General features: G+C 41.8%; 1 protein-coding gene and 1 long non-coding RNA gene across 4 annotated transcripts in view; both read right to left on the reverse strand.

Annotated features, from left to right (window-relative positions):
- Nucleotides 1-6,915: 6,915 nt before the first annotated feature.
- The window catches only part of LOC146501529 (scavenger receptor cysteine-rich domain-containing protein DMBT1-like), a 47,260-nt gene continuing 26,636 nt past the window's right edge, over nucleotides 6,916-27,539 (reverse strand). For 2 of the 3 annotated variants that reach the window (XM_085132102.1, XM_085132100.1), the window contains 8 exons: nucleotides 23,342-23,656; nucleotides 22,931-23,206; nucleotides 16,914-17,204; nucleotides 14,775-15,089; nucleotides 10,860-11,174; nucleotides 10,203-10,517; nucleotides 7,686-7,994; nucleotides 6,916-7,585 (listed from right to left, as the gene is read on the reverse strand). In XM_085132102.1, coding sequence (XP_084988228.1) covers nucleotides 7,578-7,585; nucleotides 7,686-7,994; nucleotides 10,203-10,517; nucleotides 10,860-11,174; nucleotides 14,775-15,089; nucleotides 16,914-17,204; nucleotides 22,931-23,206; nucleotides 23,342-23,656 — 2,144 coding nt within the window. In that variant the 3' untranslated portion in view covers nucleotides 6,916-7,577. The remainder of the gene's footprint in view (nucleotides 7,586-7,685; nucleotides 7,995-10,202; nucleotides 10,518-10,859; nucleotides 11,175-14,774; nucleotides 15,090-16,913; nucleotides 17,205-22,930; nucleotides 23,207-23,341; nucleotides 23,657-27,539) is intronic. The other variant, XM_085132101.1, reaches the window with a different exon arrangement.
- Nucleotides 24,377-27,008, reverse strand: LOC146501530 (uncharacterized). The gene is made up of 2 exons (XR_014869190.1): nucleotides 26,273-27,008; nucleotides 24,377-26,078 (listed from the first exon to the last, which is right to left on the reverse strand). It is a non-coding gene; the product is annotated as an uncharacterized LOC146501530 (long non-coding RNA).

Below are 27,539 nucleotides of genomic sequence, written 5' to 3' on the forward strand. Positions count from 1 at the left end.
TTCTTTACTTGCTATTTCCTAATTAATTTGTCCATTCAGCATTTTAGTTGATTTTGGCAGATTTTGTTATCTGTTGTCACACGGAGCAATTTCCGTCACATTATCTTAACTTCCTCTTTTTCCAGCCTATGCTTCTCAATGTATTCCTTTCTTTTCCTTCATATTTGCTTTCCTGATAGAAAACAACATTTTAACAAGGAAAATGTCAAATATTGAGAAGAAAGTTAATGGTTTGTTTCCAGTGTGTTGCCATTTACATACTTTTGTTCAAAGAAGAGGGGATCCTACAAATAAATGGCCCTATCTGCTTTTTTGAGACGTGAGCAACTATTGAGCAATAAGAGGTGATGAGTAGTTGTCCCATTCTTGTCTGATAGGATTATAGCTGCTCAACAGTCACGAGTCATCTTTATAGTTTTCATTTCATGGTGTGTTTCAAATGTTTTCAGGTAGTGAAAGGTAGTTCAGCATGTGAACTCTTCTGCAGTGAAGCCATGCTGTTGTAATAGTTGCAGTGTGCCGTTTAGAAGTGTTTCGCTGGCATATCCAAGGCCTTACCTGAAAAAGACATTGTCTAGGTAGGCGCATATGTTGCTCTAAAACCTAGTGTTTTCACTGCACGGATGGTGAGTTTCCATTGCAAGCTGCCAATTCCATAGGCTCTAATGCAACCTGTACCATCAGGGATGCGGGCTTTTGAACTAAATGTTCATAACAAGCTGGATGGTCCCTCTGTTTTTTAGTCTGGAGGATGTGTTGTCCATGTTTTCCAAAAATAATTTCAAATTTTGATTCCTTTGACCAAAGACCAATATTCCACTTTGTCTCAGTCTATTTTAATTGAGCTTTGACCAAGATAAGACTGTTCATAGATGACTTCTTCTTTGCATGGCAGTGCTTTAACCTGCACTTGTGGATGCTACAGTGAGCTTTTCCACACTGACTTATTTTTGTATATCCTATGATATACTGTGAATCAATTTTTGTCAGACAGAAAAATCCAATGTGGTTAGCAAAGGTTATCATTGTCCCCTCACAGCAATAAACTTATGGGTTTGAATCTTGAAGTTTGCATGTTCCTTTGTGTCCTCTCTAGAGGTACTCTGGTCTTCTCCCACAGTCAAAGACATGCATGTTAAGTTAACTGTTAATTGTAAATTGACTATAGGTGTGTTTGTGAGAATGGTTTTCTCTCTCTTAATTAGTTTTGCAACAGACTGGTGATAGCTAAGAAAATGGGTGGATGACTGGCCAAATATTTCAGCTTTGTTTGGTTTGTGGTTGCGCTTAGACTTGTGGCCAAAGTCTATGCTTATGTTTTCATATATTGCATAAAATGAAGTCACATATTAGGTTGATTACTTTAAAGTTCATGTGTGCATTTCTATAACACTCTCCATTCATTTCTTTATACTTCAAAACCAGAGTTTAGCATCTTCAGTCGCATGTGTGGGAATAAAATGATAGAAAAAAATAGATACATTTGTTTGTCTATTCAGTTTTATATTATTTGTTACAAAGTCTCAGTCAACAGTCCTCAGAGGGAAGTACTTGGTTCATCTGTTAAAAGCTTGCATGCAGTGAAAATGTCCTTATAGGGGCTGTTTGAAGAAAAAAAATGGGTTGTAGCCAGCACAACCAGAGGCTGTGAATAACGTGAAAGTACTAACTGGCCCAATGAATTGAACTGAGTCTTGGCAATCTTCTATTTCCAAAGTTTGTCAATGGCAGAATTTGAAACTAGTGTTAGAGAATACTGGAGTTTGAAAGGACAGCAGGTTAAACACATATTGACATTTGGGTAAATTATTACAGGATCTGAGGTTCTCTGATGGGAAATTACATCACAAAGCTACCTGAAAAAGAAGACACTGTGTGCAGTCTGATAAACAGGCTGTTCATGTCACAAACAAGATAATAGTCTAATAAGTAGAAAGGCGTGTATATACCAGAGTTATAATTAGAACAGCAATTGCAGCACTAGTACTTTTATCTTGTTATTGGCTTGGATTTGTGTTAATATTAGACTGTTGAAAGGACCTCATGCACTTCCTTAAGACAAATACTTTGAAGACCTTAAATTATGTATTAAAGGCAATACTGTACAGTTAGCGACTATTTTTAACTTTCAAATGCTCACTCTACTTCAGCTTGAATTGTTCTAACATTTTTGGCAACTCCAATAGCAGCCACTGCAGTTTCCCCACAGAAAATAAAGTCAGATACACTTACCAATCACTATGTTAGCTACACCAGTTCAACTGCTGGTCAATCCAAATATCTAATCAGCCTTTGACATGGCTGCATCTTAGTGCATTTTAGGGAAAGAGACATGCCTCCCAAAGTTAAAACCAAGCACCAGAATGCGGAAGAAAGGGGATTTAAATGACTTTGAACATGGTGGTTGGTGCCGGACAGGATGGTCTGACTATTTCGGAAACTGCTGATCTACTGGGATTGTAACAAAACCCTACTGTGGTATAGGGAAAATATGTGGTATAGGGAAAAAGAGAAAATCACTGCATAGATCCATCCTGCTTGTATAAACGGTTCAGACTGGTGCTAGTAGTATAATGGTATATGGGAACTTTGGCACAGTTTGGGACCTTTAGCATCGGTTGTGCAGCTTTCAAACACCAAAGCCTACCTGAGTGCAGCTGCTAACGATCCTCTTATGACCTCAGTGTACCCATCTTCTGATGACTGGTTTCAGCAATGTAATGTAATCAAGCATCTTTAGGATGTGGTTGGGGGCAAGTTCAAACTACAGCACTTCTGTTCCATTAGGCTATTATACAATATCACATTTTAAGTAGTGATGGGCAAATGAAGCTTTCTGAAGCATTGAAGCTTGTATTGCAAGGGTTAATTATTAAATGGTATTAAACAGTCCTCTTTGGTGGCATCTGGTGGCCAAAAACATGAAGAGCATCTTAATTCTACAAATTAAACTGCTTCATTATGAATTCCCACTCAAGAGCTCAGTTGACAGCTTCTGTTTAATACCATGTGACAGTTATTCAATTCAATTCAATTCAATTGTATTTATATGGCGCCAAATCACAACAAAAGTTGCCTCAAGGTGCTTCATAGATACAGAGAAAAACCCATCATATGTCCAGCCCTAACTATATGCTTTAGCAAAAAGGAAAGTTTTAAGCCTAATCTTGAAAGTAGAGATAGTGTCTGTCTCCCGAATCCAAACTGGAAGCTGGTTCCACAGAAGAGGGGCCTGAAAACTGAAGGCTCTCCCTCCCATTCTACTTTTAAATACTCTAGGAACAACAAGTAGGCCTGCAGGGCGAGAGCGAAGTGCTCTAATAGGGTGATATGGTACTACAAGGTCATTAAGATAAGATGGGGCCTGATTATTTAAGACCTTGTATGTGAGGAGCAGGATTTTGAATTCAATTCTGGATTTAACAGGAAGTCAATGAAGGGAAGCCAAAACAGGAGAAATATGCTCTCTCTTTCTAGTCCCTGTCAGTACTCTTGCTGCAGCATTTTGGATTAGCTGAAGGGTTTTCAGCGAGTTTTTTGGACATCCTGATAATAATGAATTGCAGTAGTCCAGCCTGGAAGTAATAAATGCATGAGTATCACACAGTGTGATACTGGGCTACCATTGTGGTGCTGTATTATTTTGGAGTGAAAAAAATGTTGTCTATTTGTTTATTCATCAAATTTATCATTTGTCATTGTGTTCTCCCTTTGTTTGTGACTCCTTGACATTTGTAAACAGTTAAATAAAAAATTATTCTAAATGTATATTTACACTCTTAGAATAGGTTGGGCGTAATGCTTGTGCAATGAGGTACCTGCCTCAACGTGATTATGTAAAAACCAGTGCGTGTCGTACCTTGGTTTGCTATTTCTTGTACCAAAACACCACAAATCCCGCAAACAATCACTTCCTTATCCGTGCTCGCATTCTCGCCAGTCTGGACTTCGTAAGTTCACACGGGAGTCCGGACGCAGCGCGATCATTCGAATGGCAGTGTACTTGATGACATCTTCTCTCCGGGGTTTTTACTGTCATCCCCTCTTAATTTAATTGTGATTAATAAATGCAATAGACATTACACATGATATTAAAAAAATACACGTGATGCAGTAGATTTCTTTAAGGAAGAAAAAACATAATTTTAAAAAAGTATCTTAAACACTGACAAAATGCGCTTTTACGCATCATCTGCTTCATAACGTCTAATAAGCTTCATAGTTAAGCACAAGCACTACGTGACAGAAACACAAGCTTAATTTCTCTTAATAAAAATAGTATACATGTAATGCCTGAATAAAAACAAACCGGTAAGATGTTAGAATACTTATTTTTATTTTAGTACACACTCAAAACTTAAAATAGACAGCTGGGAGTCACGTGACTCTGACCAGATTAACTAAATGTGGGTTTTTTGGGTGGGGGGTTGAGACACCTGAGCATCAGCTTCAAATGGACAATCACTAATTTTATGATTCTAAAACAAATAGGAACACACTTTCATTCCATTAAAAAAAATGGAAAAATAGATTTTTCTCCTCTACTCTTTTCGATTGAGTAAACTTTAATCCATCTTGAAATAAGGTTGTAGAGTCATCCTAGGGTAAAAACTATCTATTCGCTGCTGTTAGCTTTGGTATCACACTGTGTTACTTGAAATGTCACAGTTAAAAGATATATTGTTCTAAACCTGGCTTCAGTTCTCCCCAAAGAAGCATATTTCTGAACCACATGATTGTATAGCAGCTATTACTGAAATATGGTCACCCAGACCTGACCTGATATGGTTGTACTTCATCACTGAACTAAAGTGGAATTTACAGATATCTGTACTTTACATGAGTAGTTATTATTCTGACAACTTTCTACTTTTACTCTCTACATTTTAAAATTAATATCTGTACTTTCTACTTCTTTCCTCTTCAAGACAGGTTTGTTACTCTTGGTTAGTGGGCCGGTCCGGAGGAAGTGCAGGTGTGCCTAAGTTGTGGCCTTGGTACCATATAACATTTGATAAGCATTACAGAACAGGAGTGACCATAAAGGAAGTAATGTTTGTTGTGTTCTTTTTTAACTGTCAGGTAATTTCTAATGCAACATTTGAAATTACATGCAAGCAGCAGAAATTAGCTTCCTCCAAAGGATGGCTGGGCTCTCCCTCAGAGATTCAGGGACAGGGACACAGTACAGTGAATATTCTGATACTGGATGACTGGTTTTCTTTGTTTTCAAGAAAGCATCCCCCTTAATACGCTGTTCTATTTTGTTAGCTGCATGAACAGAAGATGCATCTGGTTTATTATAAATAATATAAAGTGCCTCAATTTTGTCCACTTGCCTCAGAGACACCATCCTGCTGAAATAATCTCTATGAGTACTGTGTCATCTCACAGTACTCATGGTGGAATTCATTATTTCCTTCTATTCTTTTCTTAGCATCAGGGATGCTGAAAAAGACTTCCTGTATAGGGGTCATGGGCCCTGAAGATTCCCGCTGCTATAGAAATTTTTGTTAAGAAAAAAGGGAGAATTTTCATCAATCAGCAAAAACTTTACCAGATATTCTAGGCCAAATGTGTCGAACTTGGCCTTGGCCTTGAGGTCCGGTGTCCTGCAGGTTTTAGATGTGTCCTTGATCCAACACAGCTGATTTAAATGACTAAATAACCTCCTCAACATGTCTTGAAGTTCTCCCGAAGCCTGGTAATGAACTATGATCAGTTGTGTTGATCCAGGGTGATATCTAAAACCTGCAGGACACCGGCCCTCGAGGCCTGGAGTTTGACACCCCTGGTCTAGGCAGTGAGCCACCATAAGTTTTTCTGTAATTCTGCAAATTTATCACGTAGAAAAACTGAGATTTGTTATTTAAATGATACTTTTTTTATCGTATATTAACAAATCTCAGTGATACAATGTAGTAAAATTTCTTTACACCAACAGAAAGTGAGGTTTTACTCATCTGGCCCACTTACTGTAACATCATCATGTGCTCCTCGATGTAAAATGAGTTTGACATCCTTGTTCTAAAAGCAATAAGCCGAGACATTCTGTTCTGATCTTTCTTAGGTGATGCGAAAGACTCAATGCCAGTTTTTGCAAATGCTTCATTGCAGTTCTTGCTGCCAAAAGGTGGCAGCAAGAACCTAATAACAACCAGTTATTAGGTTACGTGGGTGTCAAACATAAGGTTTGAATAGCTTTTTTTCTCCCATAAATTAAACCATCATTTAACAGTTACACTTTGTATTGACACAGGTTATCTGTGTCTAAAATTAAAATTTGTTTGATGATCTGAAACATTTAAGCGTAGCAAATATGCTAAAAAAAAGAAAGAAAGAAAGAAAGAAATCATTGCAGATAGCAAATATTTTTTCATGGCTCTGTATAAAATGCTGTAAAACTACAAAACAAGATTAGTTGTTTGTTTTTTTACAGTATATAAGTAAAATTATTTAAGCTAATGTAATAATTACTTCTTACTTAACAAGTACTATCAACTTTAACCCTAGATTAAATGGCAAAAAATTATATGTCCCATAATAAAAATAGTTTTTCAATATACCTTTTGCATAATGAAATACTTCAATATTTCGTAACAGATTAATGAATCTCTCTCTCTCTCTCTCTCTCTAGAGAGAGATGTACACACACACATGCATTGAAAAAACAGTCCTGAAAAATAAAGTACACCCTCTTTCCATTTGAAGGCTCAACCTCAGCTGAACACGACATATTACACTGTGTGTCGTTTATTTAACAAACGCTAACCCAAACAGCAGAAGCAGCCTCCAAGTTTATTCTTACTGCTTCCATGGGAATTAAGAGTGCAAGAGGCAGCCAGGTGTTAATCAGTCAATCAAATGCACTTTATTGGCTGATCATCAGCAAGAAAATCAGAAAGGACAACCATATTTAATTCAATTACATTTTATTTTTATAATGCCAAATCACAAAAGTCACCTTAAGGTCTATAATAAATGGTTTATATTGCAGCGATATAGAGGGTCCCAACTGAAAAAGAACATAAGGACTTTTTGGAGATGCTAACACTGTAGAGAGAGATCTACTCTCCTTGGTGTCATATTCTATTGTACAGAACTCACAGGTATGGAATGAACAGAGGCAAGGGAAGGTGCTGCCTCAAGTGACTGATATTGTGTCGGGACTTTAGATCACCATTGTATGAGGTGACACCAGGGAGATGCTGGGCCTTTCCAGTAAGGCAAAAAGTTGTTTATCATGGTATGTATATCAGAAATAGTTAAATTTATCAACAATTATACAAAACTGAGCAAACAAAGCACAAAGTTACTGATCTATAGTCAATATAGTATATAGTACTTATAGTACTTATATTGACTTATAGTCAATATAAGTCAGAAGCATTTCCATGAGGATTTCCATTTCCATTTTCTTTTGATGTTCACAGGAGTATGACCTAATATCTACTTTAGGGTAGATGAAGATTTGTGATCTGAGAATTTATGGGAGAAATATCAAACGCATGTGTTCTCTTATTATAATGTAGATAATTTCATTTCCGTTACTCCAGTTTACCTCATTCATCGTGATTTCAGGCTTCTGTAGAGCAACAGAAACAGAAATGAAATGTTTGTTATGTATTAACCAAATGGCAAGCAGTGAGCTAATTTGTCAGTTCAAAATGAGCTATGCCTCTTACCTAAGCAGATAACACTGGCATCTTCATCATGCCCACAGTCATTTTTTCCAAAACCAGGATGTGAACAGTGTGAAAGTGCAAACTCTTGGCCTGAACATTCCACGTTATCCAGCCATATAGGGCCAGTGCCTCGACCAAAATGAGCACTTTCAGGTGCTGAAACGGCATGACCGCAACCAAGCTGTCTGCATACCACATCGGCATCGCTCATTTCCCAATCGTCATCACACACAGTTCCCCACTCTCCTTTATAGAAGACCTCCACTCTGCCGGAGCATTCACCTGAGCCACCCACCAACCGGACTTGTTCTGCAAAGGAGAACAGAAAGAGTGAATACAAATACAAAGGAACATCTTTAAAACAAACATCTACATGCAGTTCTCAAAAGACATATGTGCTCTACATGTGCGCACAATATATTGTACAATATTTTCACATTAATATGTAGATCATATGGCTTACATGCAACTAACAGACTCTTTCGATTTTCAATAAATAACAATTACTTACGTGTAATATTACTTGGATATTATATAGCATTTAGTCACTTTTATTTAAAATGAAACATTAAATGTGTATACTACTCAGGTATATAGTATGTAAGATAAGAAACTAATGAACTACATTAGGGTAGCTGTGAAGGAAGAAATGCCAACCCTGGCTTTTACAAAACAAACCTGTAAGCACCTCTACAGCCTACATGTACCAATTTATAACAAATTATACCAAGCAGCTCTTGGTTTTACCTACTTCCTTACCTTACAAGCATGAAAGTGCTGTAGACTTTTTTTTAAAAATTTGTTCAGGATAATGTATAAAACATTGTATTTTCAAAAAATAACAAACTAAGCATTTATTTGCATTGTGCAAATGAAATCACAATTTTTCATGCCTCAGTTTTTGTGGAATCAAATACTGATGAATTTCCTCTATAGGGATGGGTGTTGATAAGATTTTCACGATTCCGATTCCATTTTCAATTCTGTTTAACAATTCGATTCTTTATCGATTCTCTTATTGATTCTTTTTAAAAAAGGAGAACACTAAAGTCGATTAGCTTAGAACTTTGTTTTATATCTTCTCTTTGAACAAGATAGATATTTAGGAGTAACATGGCCTTACAAACCCAACAGTGAGATCTTAAGAGATCCACAGCCTATGGCTCTTCAATGGGGTGTCACAGGGTCCCCAGGAAAAAAAATTGTAAATGTAAAATAATAAAATAAATATTCTTCTGTAAATAACAAAGTATAGCATAAATTATTCTGTAGCAATTACACAAGAATATCCAGTAATGTCCCTGCCTACAATTAAACACATTCACTTACCGAAAATCGGGGGCATCTGCTGTGGCAACCCTTGTGTGCAACCCTTTTACCACAAACTTAGTCACTGCTTGGTGAAATTTGTCTATCCTGGCCTGAAAGGAGACGCTACCGGTAGACTGCAGCGAGAACTGCCAGCATCTGAGCCAGCCAGACTCTGTCTGTCTCTCTAATCATGGTCACCTAAATGCAGCGCACAGTAATAGCAGGTTTTGTAATAAGGCAGATCGCGCTAACATAATATGCACTGTTAGTTGATTATTTACCTGCCGCATTAACGGGAGAGGACGTGCAAACGTTACCGCTGCTGCTGGGTTGAGATTCACGAGTCGAGTGGAATTAAAAACATGACATTCATTTAAGGTTATCGCGTGTTTTGTGAGCAAATGCTTTTGCATATTTGTAGTGTTTCCTCCCTTAAAGGAAATATCTACTTTGCAAGTATTGCAAGTTGCCCTGTTGTCATCTGTTCTCGTAAAGTATAATCAAACTTTTGAGCGTTTGAACCACTTAGGCGCCGTGTTTCCTGCCAGGTAAATGACGCTCCGCAACGTGGTGACGTCATTTGGGAAGACTGGAATCGATAAGGGAATCGTTTGCAAAAATGGCAAACAATTCCAAGGAATTGAAACATTAGGAACCGGTTCTCAAGAAGAACCGGTTTTCGATACCCATCCCTATTCCTCTATATTATGTATTGTATCATACGTTAAAACAAAACATCAAATTAGTTTCAGGTTCTTAAAAATTAACCTACATGCTTTTTAACAGCCACCAGGAAGTGACATCTGTGGTTTGCAAAATGCCTCTTGTCCTACCGAAGTTTGATGGAAAATGAGTTCTAACTTGATGCCCATGAAAACTTTCATTCTGAATTCATGGTCTCAGTCATTCAGTTAGGTCAGATTGATTAAAATAATAGTCAGGAGTGTACTGGTGAAAACATTTGCCTTACAGGTGAAAAATTCCCAGTTTGTGACTGGTATGTATAACAAACTCAGCAAAACAAGGTCACAAGTTAGTGTAACCCCGCGCTGGGGGTATCAAAGCACCAAGATGGTGATGGTGAAAACACTTATCTCAAAGCTCCATAACAGATGAAAGTTAGGGTTACCCTCATCATTCATACCATCTATGACCTTAAGAAAAAATGTGCCAGAATTTTGAACACATAATAATAAAAGTCTTTACCTGCACAGAGAACACCAGCATCATGTTCATGCCCGCAGGTTGCTCTTGTAAAACCTTTGCTCAAGCATTGCTGAATAGAAGTCACAGTCTCAAAGCATGAAGAGCTAGCCTCCACCACTGGTCCACTGCCTGGGCCGTAAAAAGCAGAGCCAGGAGCATTCATGGCACGTCCACACTCCAGAGTCTCGCACACCACTTGAGCTTTACTTAGAGTCCAGTCCGTGTCACACACTGTGTGCCACTGCTCGCCATGACGGACCTCCACTCTTCCAGAGCACTTATCAGTACTGTTAACCAACCGGACAGTCAAGCTTTCTGTGAAGGCAAATAAAGAGCACATGTATATATTGTGGTGGGGCATGGACTGCGGTGCCGTGCGGATGCACCTGCACGGCATCTGCAATCACGCCCTCTGTGTTAAAACATGAGGAATCAGTGTTGTAAGTTGGTGTACGTGTGGTGTGATGAATGTGTGGCTGACAGCCGAGAGCTGCAGCCACGTATAATAAAGATGTTTCTAAACAACGACCTCTGGATCTGCCATGACTCAGTTATGCCACATAAATAAAAGAGAAATTCTGCTCAGAAAAAAAAAATCCAAAGTCATATCTAAAGATTTAAAAAAGACACAATATTTAATGACAAAATAGTTTTTACCTGAACAAATCACTCCTGCATCTTCACTGTGGCTGCACAATAATCTTCCAAAGGGGCGATACTTGCAGTTCCCGAAGGACGTTTCATTACCCAAACAGTTGACAGAAGAAAGCCAGATCTCTCCTTGGCCTTCACCAAAGAAGGCCTTAGATTTTGCACTATGAGCTGTTCCACAGTCCATGGCTCTGCACACCACCTCAGCATCTCTTAAGTCCCATTCATCATCACACACTGTTCCCCACTGGCCGTCATGCAGAATCTCCACTCGACCAGAGCATCGGTCAGTGCCGTTCACAAACCTTATCGGTGGTTTACCTGAGGGCACACGTTAAAGTATTAGCGATGAATATTTCAATCTCTCAATCTTTTTTAAATCCAGAGTTTTTTAAGGATATCTTCAACATGCTGTATGCTGATAAGGGTCCATCATTATTAGAAATGCAACCAAAAGAGGTTAATGGCTGTCCCCCTTTTAAGAGAATAGCTCATACTGGACTGTTCGTATGTCCAAGAAACTTTAACATGTGGTTAACTTCAGCAACAGGTGTATTTTAACCCAAAACACAGTCTTTCACCAAATGTAACCAGGAAATTTTGGTGCTAAAGCTCAGGTCCATTTATTGTTGATTTAACTGAGGAAATCACTAAAGAATTAACAATAAATATTACAAGCTGTCAAAAAGATTCCATCACGCAGTTTTTTAAGAACTCAATAGCTTCTCGTGAGGGGCCGTGCTGACACCTGCTGCTCCCTGGCAGAGAGCACCATGCCCCTCCCGTGTTTTAAATGCACTTTAGAACAGCACGCAGCAACACCAAATATGAGCAGGTGGAGAAAGGTATGGGGTATTCACACCCATGTTCTCTGTTCTTCATCAGGGCAGGGGGCTGGGAGGAGGAGTTGGCCATCTGATTGGGGTCTGGGATGCTGGGCCTCCCAGCTGCTGCAGCACCGGGGATGGTCTGCTTGTCTCCGCCCGAGGGAAAAGGATAAAATCTCTTGGGTCTAGGGGTAGATTACCCCTCTAGAGGTGAGGGTACCTGGACCTGACGTATAGAGTATGCTTGGGTAGTGTTAGTGTGATTACAGTGTCCATTTCTGTTTGTCTTCACATTGGGAAATGGGAAATGGACTGGTTCTTATATAGCACTTTTCTACTCATCTGAGCACTCAAAGCGCTCTACACAACTTGTGCATTCACCCATGCATACCCATTCCCCCCTCCTTGGACTCCCGTGCTCTTGGGGGCCTCTAGATATTTGGGGCCTGGATCTCCTCCATGCCTGCTTCATGCCCTGGGGGACGGGGCTATGGCTCCCCACACCCTCTAGCACAGACGTTCCCAAAGTGTGGGGCCCGCCCCCTAGGGGGGGCGCAGAGCCATTGCAGGGGGGGCGCGGCATGAAAAGGGAAAAAAAAACAAAAAAAAACAACGCTTGGACACTGCTAGCACGGGGCGCCCACACAAACGCAAAGCAGGAGATGAAGCATAGCTGAATATGTTTCCAAACCAACTTCATTCTAAGCCAAAGACTAGAAAATATGGTGAAGCATATCTTCCCTTTGATTTCACCTGCACAAGTGCCGAGGTAGGTCTCCCTGCAGGATTGGTTTTCCCTTTGTCGGGAGCAGCGCTGGGCTGTTTAAATCACGGACAAACAGTATTCCACATTCTTGATTTGTAGTTCACAAACACTTGTTGTAATGACTAACTACTCCTGACATTTTGGAGATGCTAGCGCTGATCCTGCCACGATTTGTTCCCCCGGTTCAAATCACGGACAAACAGGATCCAACAGTTGTTTATGTTTTTGAACCCATTTTGCACAGGGATTTTTTGAAAAATGTATTGATAGCAATGTTGAATATTATTACACAGGAAAAAAAAACAACTACATGTAAAATAATTACACCGTGATGCCTCTGCCTTTCTAAATGGAGGGACAGTAACTGCATGTATATGTAAGCGTGTAAAACCTGCAGATAGTCAGATTAACAGTATTTCGTCTCTATCTGCCATTCTGCAATTCATCTCATGTAAACAATAACGTGGCGCACAGCGTGACGTGAAAAAAGGCACATACCTTTGACGTTGCATGACGAACTCTATATTCCTCGTCCACACATAAACGCAAAAAAGGAGTTTTAAAAAATCTCCATTCTCGGTGATTCGAAACGCCGTTTACACGTGGACGAAACAGCTGCGTTTTTAAAAATACCCGTGTAGGTGCCGACGTAGCATAAATGACTTTATTAGTTTATTTTCTTGCTACCTGCATATTACTTGTATTTTCTGAATTGTTTACTAAATGTTTGAGGTGTGAAATAAACCGCAATGGAGCAAAATATGGGTGTGTGTGGTTGGAGGATGTGTTCTTGCGTGCGTGCGCGCGCGCGCGAGGGGGGGCGCGAACATTTTTCTTGTAAAACAAGGGGGGCCCAGCAAAAAAAGTTTGGGAACCACTGCTCTAGCAGATTGTTACGTAGAGGAACATTTTGAATACATGCACACTCACGCACACAGATGTGCACACAGGTGTACACACGGGTGCTCATAGAGACAAACTATATCTTTCTTGGTTGCTACCTCAAAGCACGTTGTGCACTGCCAGTCTTGCGTGCTGCACAATCAGTGTTGGGGAGTAACGGAATACATGTACCGCCGTTACGTATTTAAAATACAAAATATGAGTAACTGTATTCCGTTACAGTTACCGTTTTAAAAGGTGGTATTCAAAATACAGTTACTTTGTTGAAATGAACGGATTACACGGCTGTATTTTCCTGTTTCATAAGGTTATGAACTCTATATTTTTGGTGTCCACGCCGGTGGAAACCCAAACAAAACACGCATTAAGAGGCGCTCATGTCTGTGTCTCAATCTCGCGTCCCATGTCACACACACAAAGTTGACCCAGACAACAAAGTAAAGCTAGTATTTGGCTACGAGCCCGACACAGAACCCGATGTATTAGCCAGAGGTCTCTTTACGGTTATATGCCTTTATGGTTTCGGAGCTGCGGACCTGTTATACATTTGCGCAGAATACTTTTCTATCTGAGATCGCTGCGAAAAGTGCAGCCTTACCTACTGTCCACCCTACTGTTACTCATTTATATTAAGATTTAAAAATCTAGTTGATATTGGTATGGCGAATAACCTTCAGTAAAAGCAATAAATCACACAGCAATAGTGAGCCAATGTGTGAAATAATGACAGATGCAGAGTCAGCCTATTCCAAAACAAAAACCATAAATACATATGTTCAGTCGACCACAATTGTAGACAAGGGAGTGACAGAAAATAAAACACATGATGAGGGTCTGTAAAATAAGATGGGAAGTACAGAATAGAGAGAGACAGACTAGACACACAGACAGAAATGGAGAAGAGACAGACTACATACAAGGAACTGTCTAAAAAATTAGACAAGAAACTAAGAACTACAAATATGAATAACTAAACTAGGACACACTGGAAAATACTAAAAGACACAAAAGTCTAAAAATGTAGAAAGAAAACCACCAAATCATAAACCAACCAAAATATCCAAACTACGGAAAAAAACAACAGAAACCATGACAATGAGAGAAGGCCTATTCAAAACATCAGTCAGTGTAATCCCAGCACCCGTTTCAAGCCATATTAAATGGGAGGGTTAAATCAGAAAGAGTACATGTTTTGAAGTCAGCACCAAATCAAAAATACAGATTCATCTGCTCTGCTATCTGTTTCAAAGTATAATCAGTGGCTAAAAAATGTTATTATAAAAAAATAAGCGTGTAGTTTACCAGTTACCCTCCCACCACCACCACAACCACAGTTGGTGACATCACATCACAGCAATATTTTATACTGTTTGTGATCTCTACAAAAATTATGTTTGAATTTTGAACATAATAATAAGGGTTTACCTGCACAGAGAACACCAGCATCATATTCATGCCCACAGGTTGCTCTTGTAAAACCTTTGACTGAGCATTGCTGAAGAGATGTCACACTGTCAAAACATGAATTGCTAGCCTCCACCACTGACCCACTGCCACGGCCAAAAAATGCACCACCATGACGTTTCATGGCACGTCCACACTCCAGCAACTCACACGCCACTTGAGCTTTACTTAGAGTCCACTCCGTGTCACATACTGCGTGCCACTGGTCACCATGACGGACCTCCATTCTTCCAGAGCACTCATCAGTACTGTTAACCAAGCGGACTGCCAAGCTTTCTGTGAAGGCAAATAAACAGTGTATGTAGCCACGGGTATGGAAGAATGACCAACAAACAACTGTGATGTATTTAGGTATATTGTACACTATTTAAATTCAGACAATGTATTTAAAAATAAGACAATACGGAGAACATTTTAGAAGAAATTTCCATACTTCATTCATAACAGATCATAGAAAACATGTCAGAAGTTTAAATTGAGAAAATGTACAACTCTAAGAAAAATATTAGCTTATTTTGAGTTTTATGGCAACATGTTAAAAGAAACTTGGAAAAGGATTGTTTCCCACCATGTTTACCATTCTGTAGAATCCTCCCTTCTCTTAACAACAATTGGTGAATTGTCTGAATTGCAAGCTGGTCATTTCAACAATAGCCATGCTGTTGTAATTAAGCTTATTGGTAAGTTAAATAAGGAGGATCTATGGTCTCACATTTGTCCGCTCCCAGGTGCTGCCGGCTAAATCTAAGCTTCACATCACTCCCACTTTTCCATGCTGTCAAGCTGTTCGCGACATCACTAGTCTAGTCGGATCACCTTTTCCCCAGCCTTCTCGAGGCCAGTCGGCATTCATGCCGCATACTTTAAATCTCACTGTACCTCTCCTTTGCAGTCTCCTTCCTGCAATCGTTTCCATGTCTTTTTCACGTTCATGCTATTAGTTGCATCATCTTGGGTTATGAGGTCAGTTCCTTGATCATTAGTATGCAAATTGTCATGACCATTAATCAACAACCGCTGATCAAAGACCATTGATCATTGATCAAAGACCATTGATCAGAGACCATGAGTACCATTCACAGAGAGGTGGGGAATGGCTGCAATCATAGCATTGTAAGATGGTGAAAGATGTACCCTTAGGTCTTCTTGACTCTCCGCTCAAACCAGCATCCCTAATGCTAATAATTAAAACCCTCAACCTTTTCTATTAGTCTAACAAGCCTGCGCGACTGGCAATTGTCTGCTTACTGATTCTCTACTAGCCAAATTCAGGCTTTTCACTCATCTTAAGCCATCACAAACTTTCCCCTCTCAGATCAGAAATCAATTTGTGCACCTTTTCTGGGCACTTTAGGCATCCTAGGTAATAAAATCCTGCTGAAATTTCCGGGCTCCTCATCATTTAAACATTAGCTTCCTCCCCTGTTTGGCCATCTAAATTTCTTTCGTCAAATCATTTTGCCTTCTTTCAAGTCATGTGCATTTACTTTAGATTATTTATCCTGGCTCTCCGTGCAATTTTTACTACTTTCTGTCATTTTATTATTTTTTTCATGGATTGGTAATAGCATTGGTAATATTTATTAGGAGAAGTCCTCCTGAGTTTCTGCTGTTTCCTGTCCATCACAGGAATGATTCAACCATACTTCTTATAAGGTAAAATTGGCAATGTGTGCATCCCTATATTCATGCCATTATAGGACCATCTCCCTTGGCTGCTGCTCTAATGGAGGGTCCTGTTGCTGTAAAACCTGTATACACATTTCACCATTTTTGATCTACTTCCAGATGTTTCATAGGCATTTATGCCTTCATATTGATACTGACGCTCATTCTATAATGAACTAAACAGGGTGCAGTTTGTTTTCTAATAGAAACTGAACTAAATGCTGATAACAAATCCTTCACATCTTTATTTTGGAGGATGCAGATTCCATGTTTTCAAAAAGAATTTCAGATTTGGATTAGGCAGTTGTATTTTCTAGGTTCTATTGTGAATCAAATATGGGTTTATGAGATGTCCAAATCATTACATTCTGTTTTATATATATTTTACATAAAATAAAAATTTTCAGAGTTGGGTTTCCATGTTTTTCTTACCTGTGCAGAAAACACCAGCCACTGCAGCGTTGTTGCAATGATATGATTCTTTTGGACACTGATTCAATGCAGACTCTCTTCCATTGCAATTAATTTGATCAGTCCAGGTCTGTCCTGTACCAGGACCAAGCTGAATAAGCTTATGAGGCTTCCCACAGTCCAACTGTCTGCACACCACTGTTGCATCATTCATGTCCCAGGATTCAGCACACACAGTCCCCCACTGGTTTTTATCAAAATATTCTACTCTTCCATCGCAACGAGTGGATCCACCGGTTAATCTCACATTACCTGGAAATCATAGTTGTTATATTAGTGTAACAAATATTATTATATTGTACATCAAATCTAACTTTTGTTTTGTTAATTACATTAATTTGTCTTTTTTTTTTTTTTATCTATAGGGACACACAGACTGTCATGGTCCTGGGTCAATGTACCCAGTGTTTGGAGTTTTCTTGTGTTTTTGTCATTTTGTATTATGTTTAAATCTGCTTTGCTGGTCTTAAGTTTATTCTATAGTACCTAGGTTGTTCTGTTTAGCTTTTGTTTATTAGATTCCCCCGTGTGTCTTTGCCCTCCCTCTGTGTGCCTGTGTATTTCATATTTCTTAGTCCAGCATGAATATACCATTCAGTTTATTCTGTATTTCTAGTCTTGTTCTTGCCTTTGTGTTTCCTCCCCTGTTAGGTCAGCCTTGTCTTCATGTGCATCTGTCTGTTCCTCTAGTCAGTCTACATCCCTGTGGACCTCCTGTTTTACATTGATAGTCTCTTGTCTCGTCTTTGCCGTGTTTTCGTCTTGTATTTAGTGTCTGCATCTTCCTCTGGTCATCGCATTCTCTCTCATTCCATACTGTGTGTTCTGTTTGCCAAGCCTGCCTTCCTGCCTAGTTGATTCCCAGTTTAGTTTATGTTAGTGTTCCTTGTTCAGCAATAAAGCTGTTTGTGATTTCATGTTTCACATCCTGAGTTCTGCATTTGGGTCCTCCCTTCCTGCCTGTCTCACCCAGTTTATGACAAAAGATCATGACCATACTATGGACCCAGCAGACTTAATGTTCGGGAGTTTTGAGGAGTATGTGCGCCAAATCATCTATCTGTCTGCGTGGGCAGTGGATCATTCTGACCCGCGAGGGAGAGAAGGAGGAGTGCCAGCAAAGAGGTCCGCAGCCTGGTACATTCCTGGCCCCAGCCAACCTGCCAATAGGAGTGGCCGCTAGTTTCAATCCTCCATCCCTCCAAAGGGAGGATCCCACCGTCAACTCCCCTGCCTCGACATCACGGTCCAGCTCACCCTCCCCGACACAGACATTTTGCACACCAGGGGTTCTGCTGGCACCCTGGCAACTTGTGCACGGTTCCCGGGAGGAAGCGGTGTTCGCGCCATTCCAAGTCTCAGCCAAAGACAATTTTTTCTTCTGAGCCTGCACTTCCTGTGCCAAATGCATAACATTCCCTCATCGTTGAACACTAGTTTTAAGTCATCTGATATGTCAGTGGAAGCAATCGAGACTGTGAATTTTTCATCTGATGCTGACTTAAAGGGAGGAGGCTGTTACTCTCCCTCGTGACAGTCCACTTTTCTAAGCACAATAATTTGGAGACTGATAGCTACATTGTCTCTTCCTTGGACTGTATTGCTCCTAGTTCAGAACCTGCTAGCCATTATACTCCTCCTAGTGACTGTTTTGTGACTCCGCCTCTTCTGTCATCTGAAGTCTCTGGTGTTGCTAAGCCAGCTGCCTGAAACAGCGTTATGCACACCTGGGTTGAACAGTGCTGGACAATTTGTAAAATCTGCACTGGAGGATTAGGGTTTCTGAGAGTGACTGTAATTTCAGGGATTCCTGTGTTTCCAAGCTTCTGAGTTTCTTCTGAGTTCAAGTTTCTGAGAGTAATTTTGTAATTTTGGACAGGACAGGCACAAACCTCAGTGAGGTTTGCGTCTCAGGGCTCACTAATGTGCCAGGTGACAGAAGACTATGTTCAGCTTTCCTGAGCTAACCTCTCCCAAGACTGCTAGTTCTAACCTGGAGAGCAGATTTTCTAAGTACAACCAGCCCTAAGTATATATTTTTTGAAACTGTGTTTGGCACCATTAACCTTGTTTTCCCAGTGACTCTGACTCTGCCTGGGCCTAACCCGGAGACTGAGCTGGACGTCTCCAGTTACTCTTGACCCCGGGAGATTCTTTCTTCTATTCCAGCTGGAGGCTCTGGTGAGCCGTCTCTGCCATCTGTTCCCAGGGCTGCTCGGGCCCGGCTTTCCCCTGCACACGTACCAGCTCCTCAGGTTAGGGTGGCTAAGGCCCAGCTGGTCCCTGCTTTAGTCCCCAGGCTGACGGAGGCTCCATTGGTCCCTGCACCCATATCAGCTCCTCGGGTGGTGATGGCGGACAACCTGCCTGTGCTTGCGCCTGTACCGGTTCTGAGGCGGAGAGCAGCTGTGACCCTACTGACTCCTGCACCTGTTTCAGTTCCTTAGGTGGGCAGAGGTCCAGCTAGCTCCTGCTAGCCGGTTCCCACGGTAAGGGCAGCCAAAAGCTAGTTCGTCACTCCATCGCTATCTGTTCCTTGGGTAGGGAAGGCTGGTGTTCGGCCAGGACCAGCACCTGGTTCCTGTTTCCCGGAGGAGAGCACTTCAGAGTGAGTCACCTGCTCAGTCGACACCTGTTCCCGCTGGAGGCTCAGGAGAGCCTGTACATCAGGGGTGTCCAAATTGGCCCGCAAGTAATTTTATAAATAGCATCTTCTTAATTCAACTTTTGCTTGAGTGTATTGCACTTCTTAGTTTTAACACCAGGGGGAGCTACTGTTGATCAAGGCAGCTGCTCCACTAAAAGGACAATCACAGAAGAAATTTACCCCAAGTTACTAAACATGGCAGAACCAAAGAAGCAAAAGGTAGAAAGTGAGTGCAGAAAATTTCAGACATAGTGGGAGAGTGAATATATCTTCAAAGAATTCAAGGGGAAGTGTGTCTGTTTGATCTGCATAGAAACTGTGGCAGTTATGAAAGAGTATAATGTACGACATCATTATGAAACCAAACATCAGGCCTATGCATCCTACACTGGTGCTAAGAGAGAACAGAAATTAAAGCAAATGGTAGCTATCCTGCAGGGTCAGCAACAGTATTTTTTTCGTGCTCAAAAGGTCCAGGAAAAGGCTACATTAGCCAGCTATGAGGTCGCCCAACTCATCGCAAGACATGGCAAGCCTTTTTCAGATGGAGACCTCATAAAACACTGCCTCGTTAAAGTCACGGTCATGTTGCTTTAATTAATTTATTATTAACAACAATATAAAATTATGCACAAAAGGAATTATTAATGTAAAAAAACGTGGTTTTATTTATATATTTTTATATATAAATATATACGGTGGCCCTAGAGACAAAGCACGTACGAACTCCAAAAAGCACGTACAAATTACAAAGCACGTACAAACTCCAAAACACATTTCTAACATTTCTGGACAGAGCTACCTAGATCACTTAAATTACACAATTGAAAGCATATGTGTATTGTTTGTGTATTTATACCTCGCGAAAGTCTGTCTTAATTTTTTTTCTCCCATGGGGGCTCCGTACCACAGACACCGCACAGCTGCTAATTTTTTTGCGGAGAGTGGACGATAGCATGAGCACTTTAGGTGAGTAAAAAACATATTCCACAGTACCCGTGTGTTAATAAGCATGCATGTGCAGGTACACATGCTACAAATATCAATAGTGCGCAACAATTCTGTCACTACCCTGCTTTTGTGCACCACCTTCTTATATGCAATTTTCTTGTTAACACACAGAGTACACACCGCTGTGCACAACGCGCACACACGCAAAGTTAGCTGATCTCATCAGATGCAGATCTGCTCCTTGATCAAGTGACATTTTCCGGATTTTTGGCACGAGTAGTGTACGATCAGCACCGCAGCTGGATGGCCGGATTTACTAAAATTATATGAACTCCTGTTAGTTCAGTCTGTTAATGTTGATAACCGTTTCAAACGAACGTTTATAGGTGTGTTGCTAAGCCTAATAACTTAAATAAGAAGCTTGAAATTTACCAGTCCCATTTTCCCCTTTATTGTTTTTTCTCTGCACTGTAAATCTTCTGTCTAAGAAGAAATCTGAGGCTGCTGTTCTGAGAATGAGCTACCAAAGCTTTTTCTGAATAGATCAATAAAGATCCATTTATGGAAAGATGTGGTGAAGGCAGTTTTGTCTTTAATTATATTATATTATATCATATACTTTTAAGTGATTTTTCTAACTTTAACACACTAAAGTTGAGGCTATATACCTAATTTCTAGTAAGTGGCCCAGCCCCTCCTATATTTTTATGTATGTGGCCCTCAGTGAAAAAGGTTTGGACACCCCTGCCGTACATCCATCGCCTGCTCCACCATTTGCAGCTTCCATGACGTCACCTGCAGCGCAGTCACCTGCGGCTTCCATGCCGCCACCTGCAGCGCCACAACATGCATGCCTGCTGCTGCCACACCCCCACTGGTGCAACCGTCTGCTCTTTTGCCTGTGGCTGCCACACCACCATCTAGTCCAGCTCCTATGTCTGGTCTTGCACCCACTAAGCCACGTCCAGCTTCTTTCCTCACGGTCAGCTTCCGTACCAATTTTACCACAATCCCTGGCGACGTCCACACGGCTGTCCTCCGGACCTGCTCTTTCACCGTCCACGTGGCCGGCCTCCGGACCTGTTCTGTCCCCGCGGTCTTCTATGCAGTCAGCCTCTGGAACTACTCTGTTTAGGACTATGGTGCTGTCGATCCCCAGGTCGGCCCCCTGAACTGCTCTACTACAACATTAATATTGATATCAAGGTTTTTTCTTTCCATTCTCAAATTTTTAATTTGTAAATGAAAAATTAAATTAACTTTAATATTTTGTCTATTAAAAAGGATAAGGCCATGTCTGTTATGTGGCGCCTTTCCCCCTTTTTCTTTTAAATTTCGTTAAACTTAATGGTGGTGGTTAGTATAAATGTGCACATATATAAAGGGACTCCTGTGTTCCCCCATCAATATATCAAAAATCCTACCAAGTAAGTCAGGAAGGAAAAAAAGAATTTAACAGTGTGTTGACAAAGTTTCACTGTAACTCTACTGGTTCGTGAATACGAGCTCATGACTTAATGTGTGGCTGAGTTTTGGCCTAAACAGAAACTGTCCTTTTTTTTTTGCTCTTTATTTTATGTTTTGTGTAGTAGCAAAAAATTACCTACTTTTGATTGAGTTAATTTCAACATGCTTATCACTCAAAGTGGTCTGCAGAATTCTATAATCAGTCTACTTGAAATTAAGCCTAGATTGATTGATGTAGACATTTACATGTTTTTTCTCTTTCCGCTTCACAATTTTTCCGTTTTTACGGAAACTACTTTATTATCAATTTTTACGTTGATAATAAAGTAGTTAAAGCGAAGGGGTTGTATTACCCTCGCTGGCTGATATTAGTACATTGTCAAATGAAATAGAATTTAACATTGTAAGTGGTCAATATTTATCTGCTATCTCACATTAAAGTTGTGTTTGCTAAATGCTGGTAATTTTAATAGTGAAATAACTCTGTGACCAGGCATTAAATAATTGCCATATCACAGTTTCCCAACAGTCATTTTGACCTGTTTAAAGAACGGGTTTTATGATATGTAATATTAATTAAGAGCAAATCACTAAGGTGGAAGAAGAAAGTAAAGCTGTGACTTAATGCTTAAAACGTTGGGTCTGCAACACATATAGCGAGGCTGCTTATATTATAGTTATTATTAATTTATTTAATGACTTTGCTTTATTGACTTCATTGCTTTTAAAGTTACGATACTTACTTCTTATCCTTGAGCATGATGTTAACCATCTTAACATGAACTCATGAGATATACAATCCAGGCTAAATCTTTTGTGTGCTTATACACCAAAATCATTGGTCTCTTAGTTATGAATATCCAGGATGCATTTACTTTTTTTAAACCCTAGTATTTATTTGGCATAGTCTTACCTGAGCACACCACAGAGGCATAGCCGGTAAAGTCTCTAAATGTGCACTGTCTGAGAGAGCTCTCTTTACCATTACAGTGGATCTCATATCCTTTCAGATCTCCACCTTGACCAAATGACTCTGAGATCTTGACAGGCTCTCCACAGTTTATCTCTCTGCACACCACTGTAGCTTCATTCATTCCCCAGTTAACATTAAATGCTGGTGACCAGTGTTCACCACGATGGACCTCCACTATTCCTGAGCACACGTCAGTCCCATTGGTTAGTCGAATGGCTTAAAAACAGAGAAAAGCAATAGTTAGTTGGTGCCATAAACTGTATTAATTGAAATCCATATGATATTCTCACTTGCGTCGTAAATGTAAAAAAACAACAACACTGTATTAAATGAAACATCTATAGTTTTTACCTGAACAAATCACTCCTGCATCTTCACCGTGACCACAGTTATTTTCTCCAAATAATCGATGCCTGCATTGTCCAAGGGACGTCTCATTACCCAAACAGTTGACATCATCAAGCCAGATCTTTCCTTGGCCTTCACCAAAGAAGGCACCAGGTTTAACTCTCTGAGGTGTTCCACAGTCCATGGCTCTGCACACCACCTCAGCATTTCTGAAGTCCCATTCATCATCACACACTGTTCCCCACTGGCCGTCATGCAGAATCTCCACTCGACCAGAACATCGGTCAGTGCCGTTCACCAGCCTTATCGGTGGTTTACCTGAGGGCACACGTTAAAGTATTAGCGATGAATATTTCAATCAGTCAATCTTTTTAAAATCCAGCGTTAACACATTATCTGAACTACAACCACAAGAGGTTATTGGCTGTCCCCCTTTTCAGACAATAGCTCATACTGGACTGGTCATATCTTTTTTTTTTTTTTGCCTGTCCCGTCTTTTGCCATCAGAATTATTGTCTAAAGGCGAAGAAAGATGCCCATTGGATTTACTTTACCAAATTGACCATCCCAGCTTTTATTGTTTATTTTATTTTATTAATTTTTTTATTTTCACTTGATAGATACGGGACAGACTTGAATGAGGAAAAGAAAAGGGAGAAAGGAAGAGGGGGAAAAAACAGCGGAGAAGAGGGACGGGGATAAAGGGCAAAAAACCAACTAAATACGCAGACAAAAAAAAATACATATATCAATCACCTGGATCACCTGTTGAGAAAGAAAAAAGAAAACAAGCAGAAGAAAACGAGAGCAATACAATAAACAACATCACAATGATATATGGGAATATAACAGTAAATACTAAATATTAAACATTATTGTGCAGCACGTAAGATCGACAGCGCACAGTGTGCTTTGAGGTAGGAGCCAAAAAGGGTGTAGTTTGTGTGTGTGAGCACCCGTGTGTACACCTGTGAGCATGGACGCGCTTGTTTTTAAAAGGTTCCTTAATTGAATGATCTGCTAGAGGGTGTGGGGAGCCACAGCCCCGTCCACCAGGGCATGAAGCAGGTATGGAGGAGATCAAAACTCCAGACATCCAGAGGCCCCCAGAACACAAGAGACCAAGGAAGACCAACAGAGGGGCAGCTGCGCCACTATCCCAGAAAGAGCTGAGGAGAGTCCCAGATGAGGGGTCACTCAGCAGCCGCGGAGCAGAAGCCAGGGGGGGTTGCAGTGACATGCCCGTGAGCTCCGTCGGCAGCCAGCTGCGCCAGAGTGACCGAGCCCCAGGCCGAGAGGCCGAGGGCACCCCACCCCCAAAGTGGCCCGAGCGAGCCCCAGGCTCCAGGCCCCGATAAGCAGTCACCAAGGAGTGAGCCGGTGTGTACCTGGGCGCCCATCCCTGGACACAAAGAACCACCAACGCACCGATGTCTGAGGGCGTCTGCCACTGGCAGGGGAAGTGGTGGGGGGAGATAGGCCTCCATACCTTAGAGGGCCTGAGATGTCCCCAGTGGCATCTGATACCCAACCTGACATATTCAATTCAATTCAATTCAATTTTATTTATATAGCGCCAAATCACAACAAATGTCGCCTCAAGGCGCTTCATAGATACAGAGAAAAGCCCAACAATCATATGACCCCCTATGAGCAAGCACTTTGGCGACAGTGGGAAGGAAAAACTCCCTTTTAACAGGAAGAAACCTCCGGCAGAACCAGGCTCAGGGAGGGGCGGCCATCTGCTGCGACCGGTTGGGGTGAGAGAAGGAAGACAGGATAAAGACATGCTGTGGAAGAGAGACAGAGATTAATAACAGATACGATTCAATACAGAGAGGTCTGTTAATACATAGTGAGTGAGAAAGGTGACTGGAAAGGAAAAACTCAATGCATCATGGGAATCCCCCGGCAGCCTACATCTATTGCAGCATAACTAAGGGAGGATTCAGGGTCACCTGGTCCAGCCCTAACTATATGCTTTAGCAAAAAGGAAGGTTTTAAGCCTAATCTTAAAAGTAGAGATAGTGTCTGTCTCCTGAATCCAAACTGGAAGCTGGTTCCACAGAAGAGGGGCCTGAAAACTGAAGGCTCTCCCTCCCATTCTACTTTTAAATACTCTAGGAACAACAAGTAGGCCTGCAGAGCGAGAGCGAAGTGCTCTAATAGGGTAATATGGTACTACAAGGTCATTAAGATAAGATGGGGGCTGATTATTTAAGACCTTGTATGTGAGGAGCAGGATTTTGAATTCAATTCTGGATTTAACAGGAAGCCAATGAAGGGAAGCCAAAACAGGAGAAATATGCTCTCTCTTTCTAGTCCCTGTCAGTACTCTTGCTGCAGCATTTTGGATTAACTGAAGGCTTTTCAGTGAGTTTTTTGGACATCCTGATAATAATGAATTGCAGTAGTCTAGCCTGGAAGTAATAAATGCATGAACTAGTTTTTCAGCGTCACTCTGAGACAGGATATTTCTAATTTTAGAGATGTTGCGCAAATGGAAGAACGCAGTCTTACATATTTGTTTAATATGTGCGTTGAAGGACATATCCTGGTCAAAAATGACTCCAAGGTTCCTCACAGTGTTACTGGAGGCCAAGGTAATGCCCAGTAACACAGACATACAGGCACACACAGATACAAACATCCATTCCCACCCTCATGCTCTCATATGCAATTACTCAACACTCAACCAACGTGGAGACAGACATAGAGAGACACTGTACACACAATCACACTCCCCAAGCGTACTCTAGGTACCTTGCACCCAGACCCACGTGGTGTTACCCTTTTCCCTGCGGTGGGGAGAAGCAGACCGCCCCGACTCCACAGCAGCAGGGAGGCCCACACTCCAGACCCCAGTCGGACGGCCAACTCCTCCTCCTGGCCCCCCGCTCCAGCAGGTCGCAGAGAACGGGGGTGTGAGAAGACTCCAAAACCTCCCTCCGCCCGCTCATATGTAGTGTTGATGCATGTGTGTTCTAAGGTGCATTTAAAACCCAGGAGGGCGTGGAGCTACCTGCCAGAGAGCAGCAGGTAAGCGCACAGCCCCTCTTGATAGCCCTCAGTGTCTACGTGTATTTAAAATTGAGAGGTGGGCAACGACGCCAGGGGTGAGGTGTACACCCTGATGGTCTTTTGGAGTCCATGTAGCGTGCCCACCCCCAAAATCCTATATGTATGTGTTATGAGAGTGCGAGTAATGTGAATGTCTAAGTTGTGAGATAAAATTGAGGCACAAGAAGCCAGAAGGGGACAGAGGGGGGGATGCCTCCCCTGCACCCTGGTGACACACCTTTACCCCAAGGCCCTGCATGTGTGGGTGATTGTGGTGGAGCGGGAAGAGGGAGGCAGCTGGAGATGGGGAGGGAAGGAAGGGAGGGGCAAGTGACCCCTCCCTGGGGCCAGCTCCCCCGCTGACCCCAGTAGGCGCCCCCATACTCCGCAACCCGCCAGGGAAAGGGGGCCCCGGCCTCACAGAGCCCGGGACAGCCCACCTGACCCCACCACAGAGAAAACTGCACCCACCCCGTCATCCACTCATCTTCCAGACTACACAAGACAATAGACGCCCAGGCTGAGATCTTCCTCCACCTCTCCTGTATCTCCCCCTCCTGCAGAGTGAGTTCCTGAAGAGAGGAGAGCTCCTGCAAGGTGTAACAACCCCCCCCCCCCCACCACCACCAGTTGAAGAGCCCCCCAGGTGGCTCGATGCACCGGCGGCACCCTGGCCCCCATACACCCACCCGCCCACAACCCCAGGAACATACCAACCAGGACCCAAGCCCCCGAGGCCCAGCCAGGGCCCCAGCCCAGAGACGGAGCGCCCCCAGAACCTCACACCTGTCCCGGACCCACCCAGGGGCAGCCAGGCTACCAGGTCAGTAACCCACATCCGTCAGCACAGACCCTCCCCTAGCCCCGCTGCACGCAGCCACGAGGAAACCGTCACCTAAGAGCCAACAGAGCTCCTAATAGGCCATGACCGCTACCCCGGGTTGAGCCCCCCAAGAAAGATGCTCCCGGGGAACCCCCCGACGCCCTAAGCCTGTCCCTACCCCCACACCAATCACAACAGCGAAGGTGGGACCAAACTATGACCCCCCCACCCCCACTAGGTGATGGAGCTAATCAAAGGAGCCCAGAGCAATTGATCTGATGTGGTGGCAGAGGCTGTATCGAGACTAATGTAATCTAA

Source organism: Neolamprologus multifasciatus, chromosome 15, assembly GCF_963576455.1.
Source record: "Neolamprologus multifasciatus chromosome 15, fNeoMul1.2, whole genome shotgun sequence".
NCBI classification, from domain to species: domain Eukaryota; kingdom Metazoa; phylum Chordata; class Actinopteri; order Cichliformes; family Cichlidae; genus Neolamprologus; species Neolamprologus multifasciatus.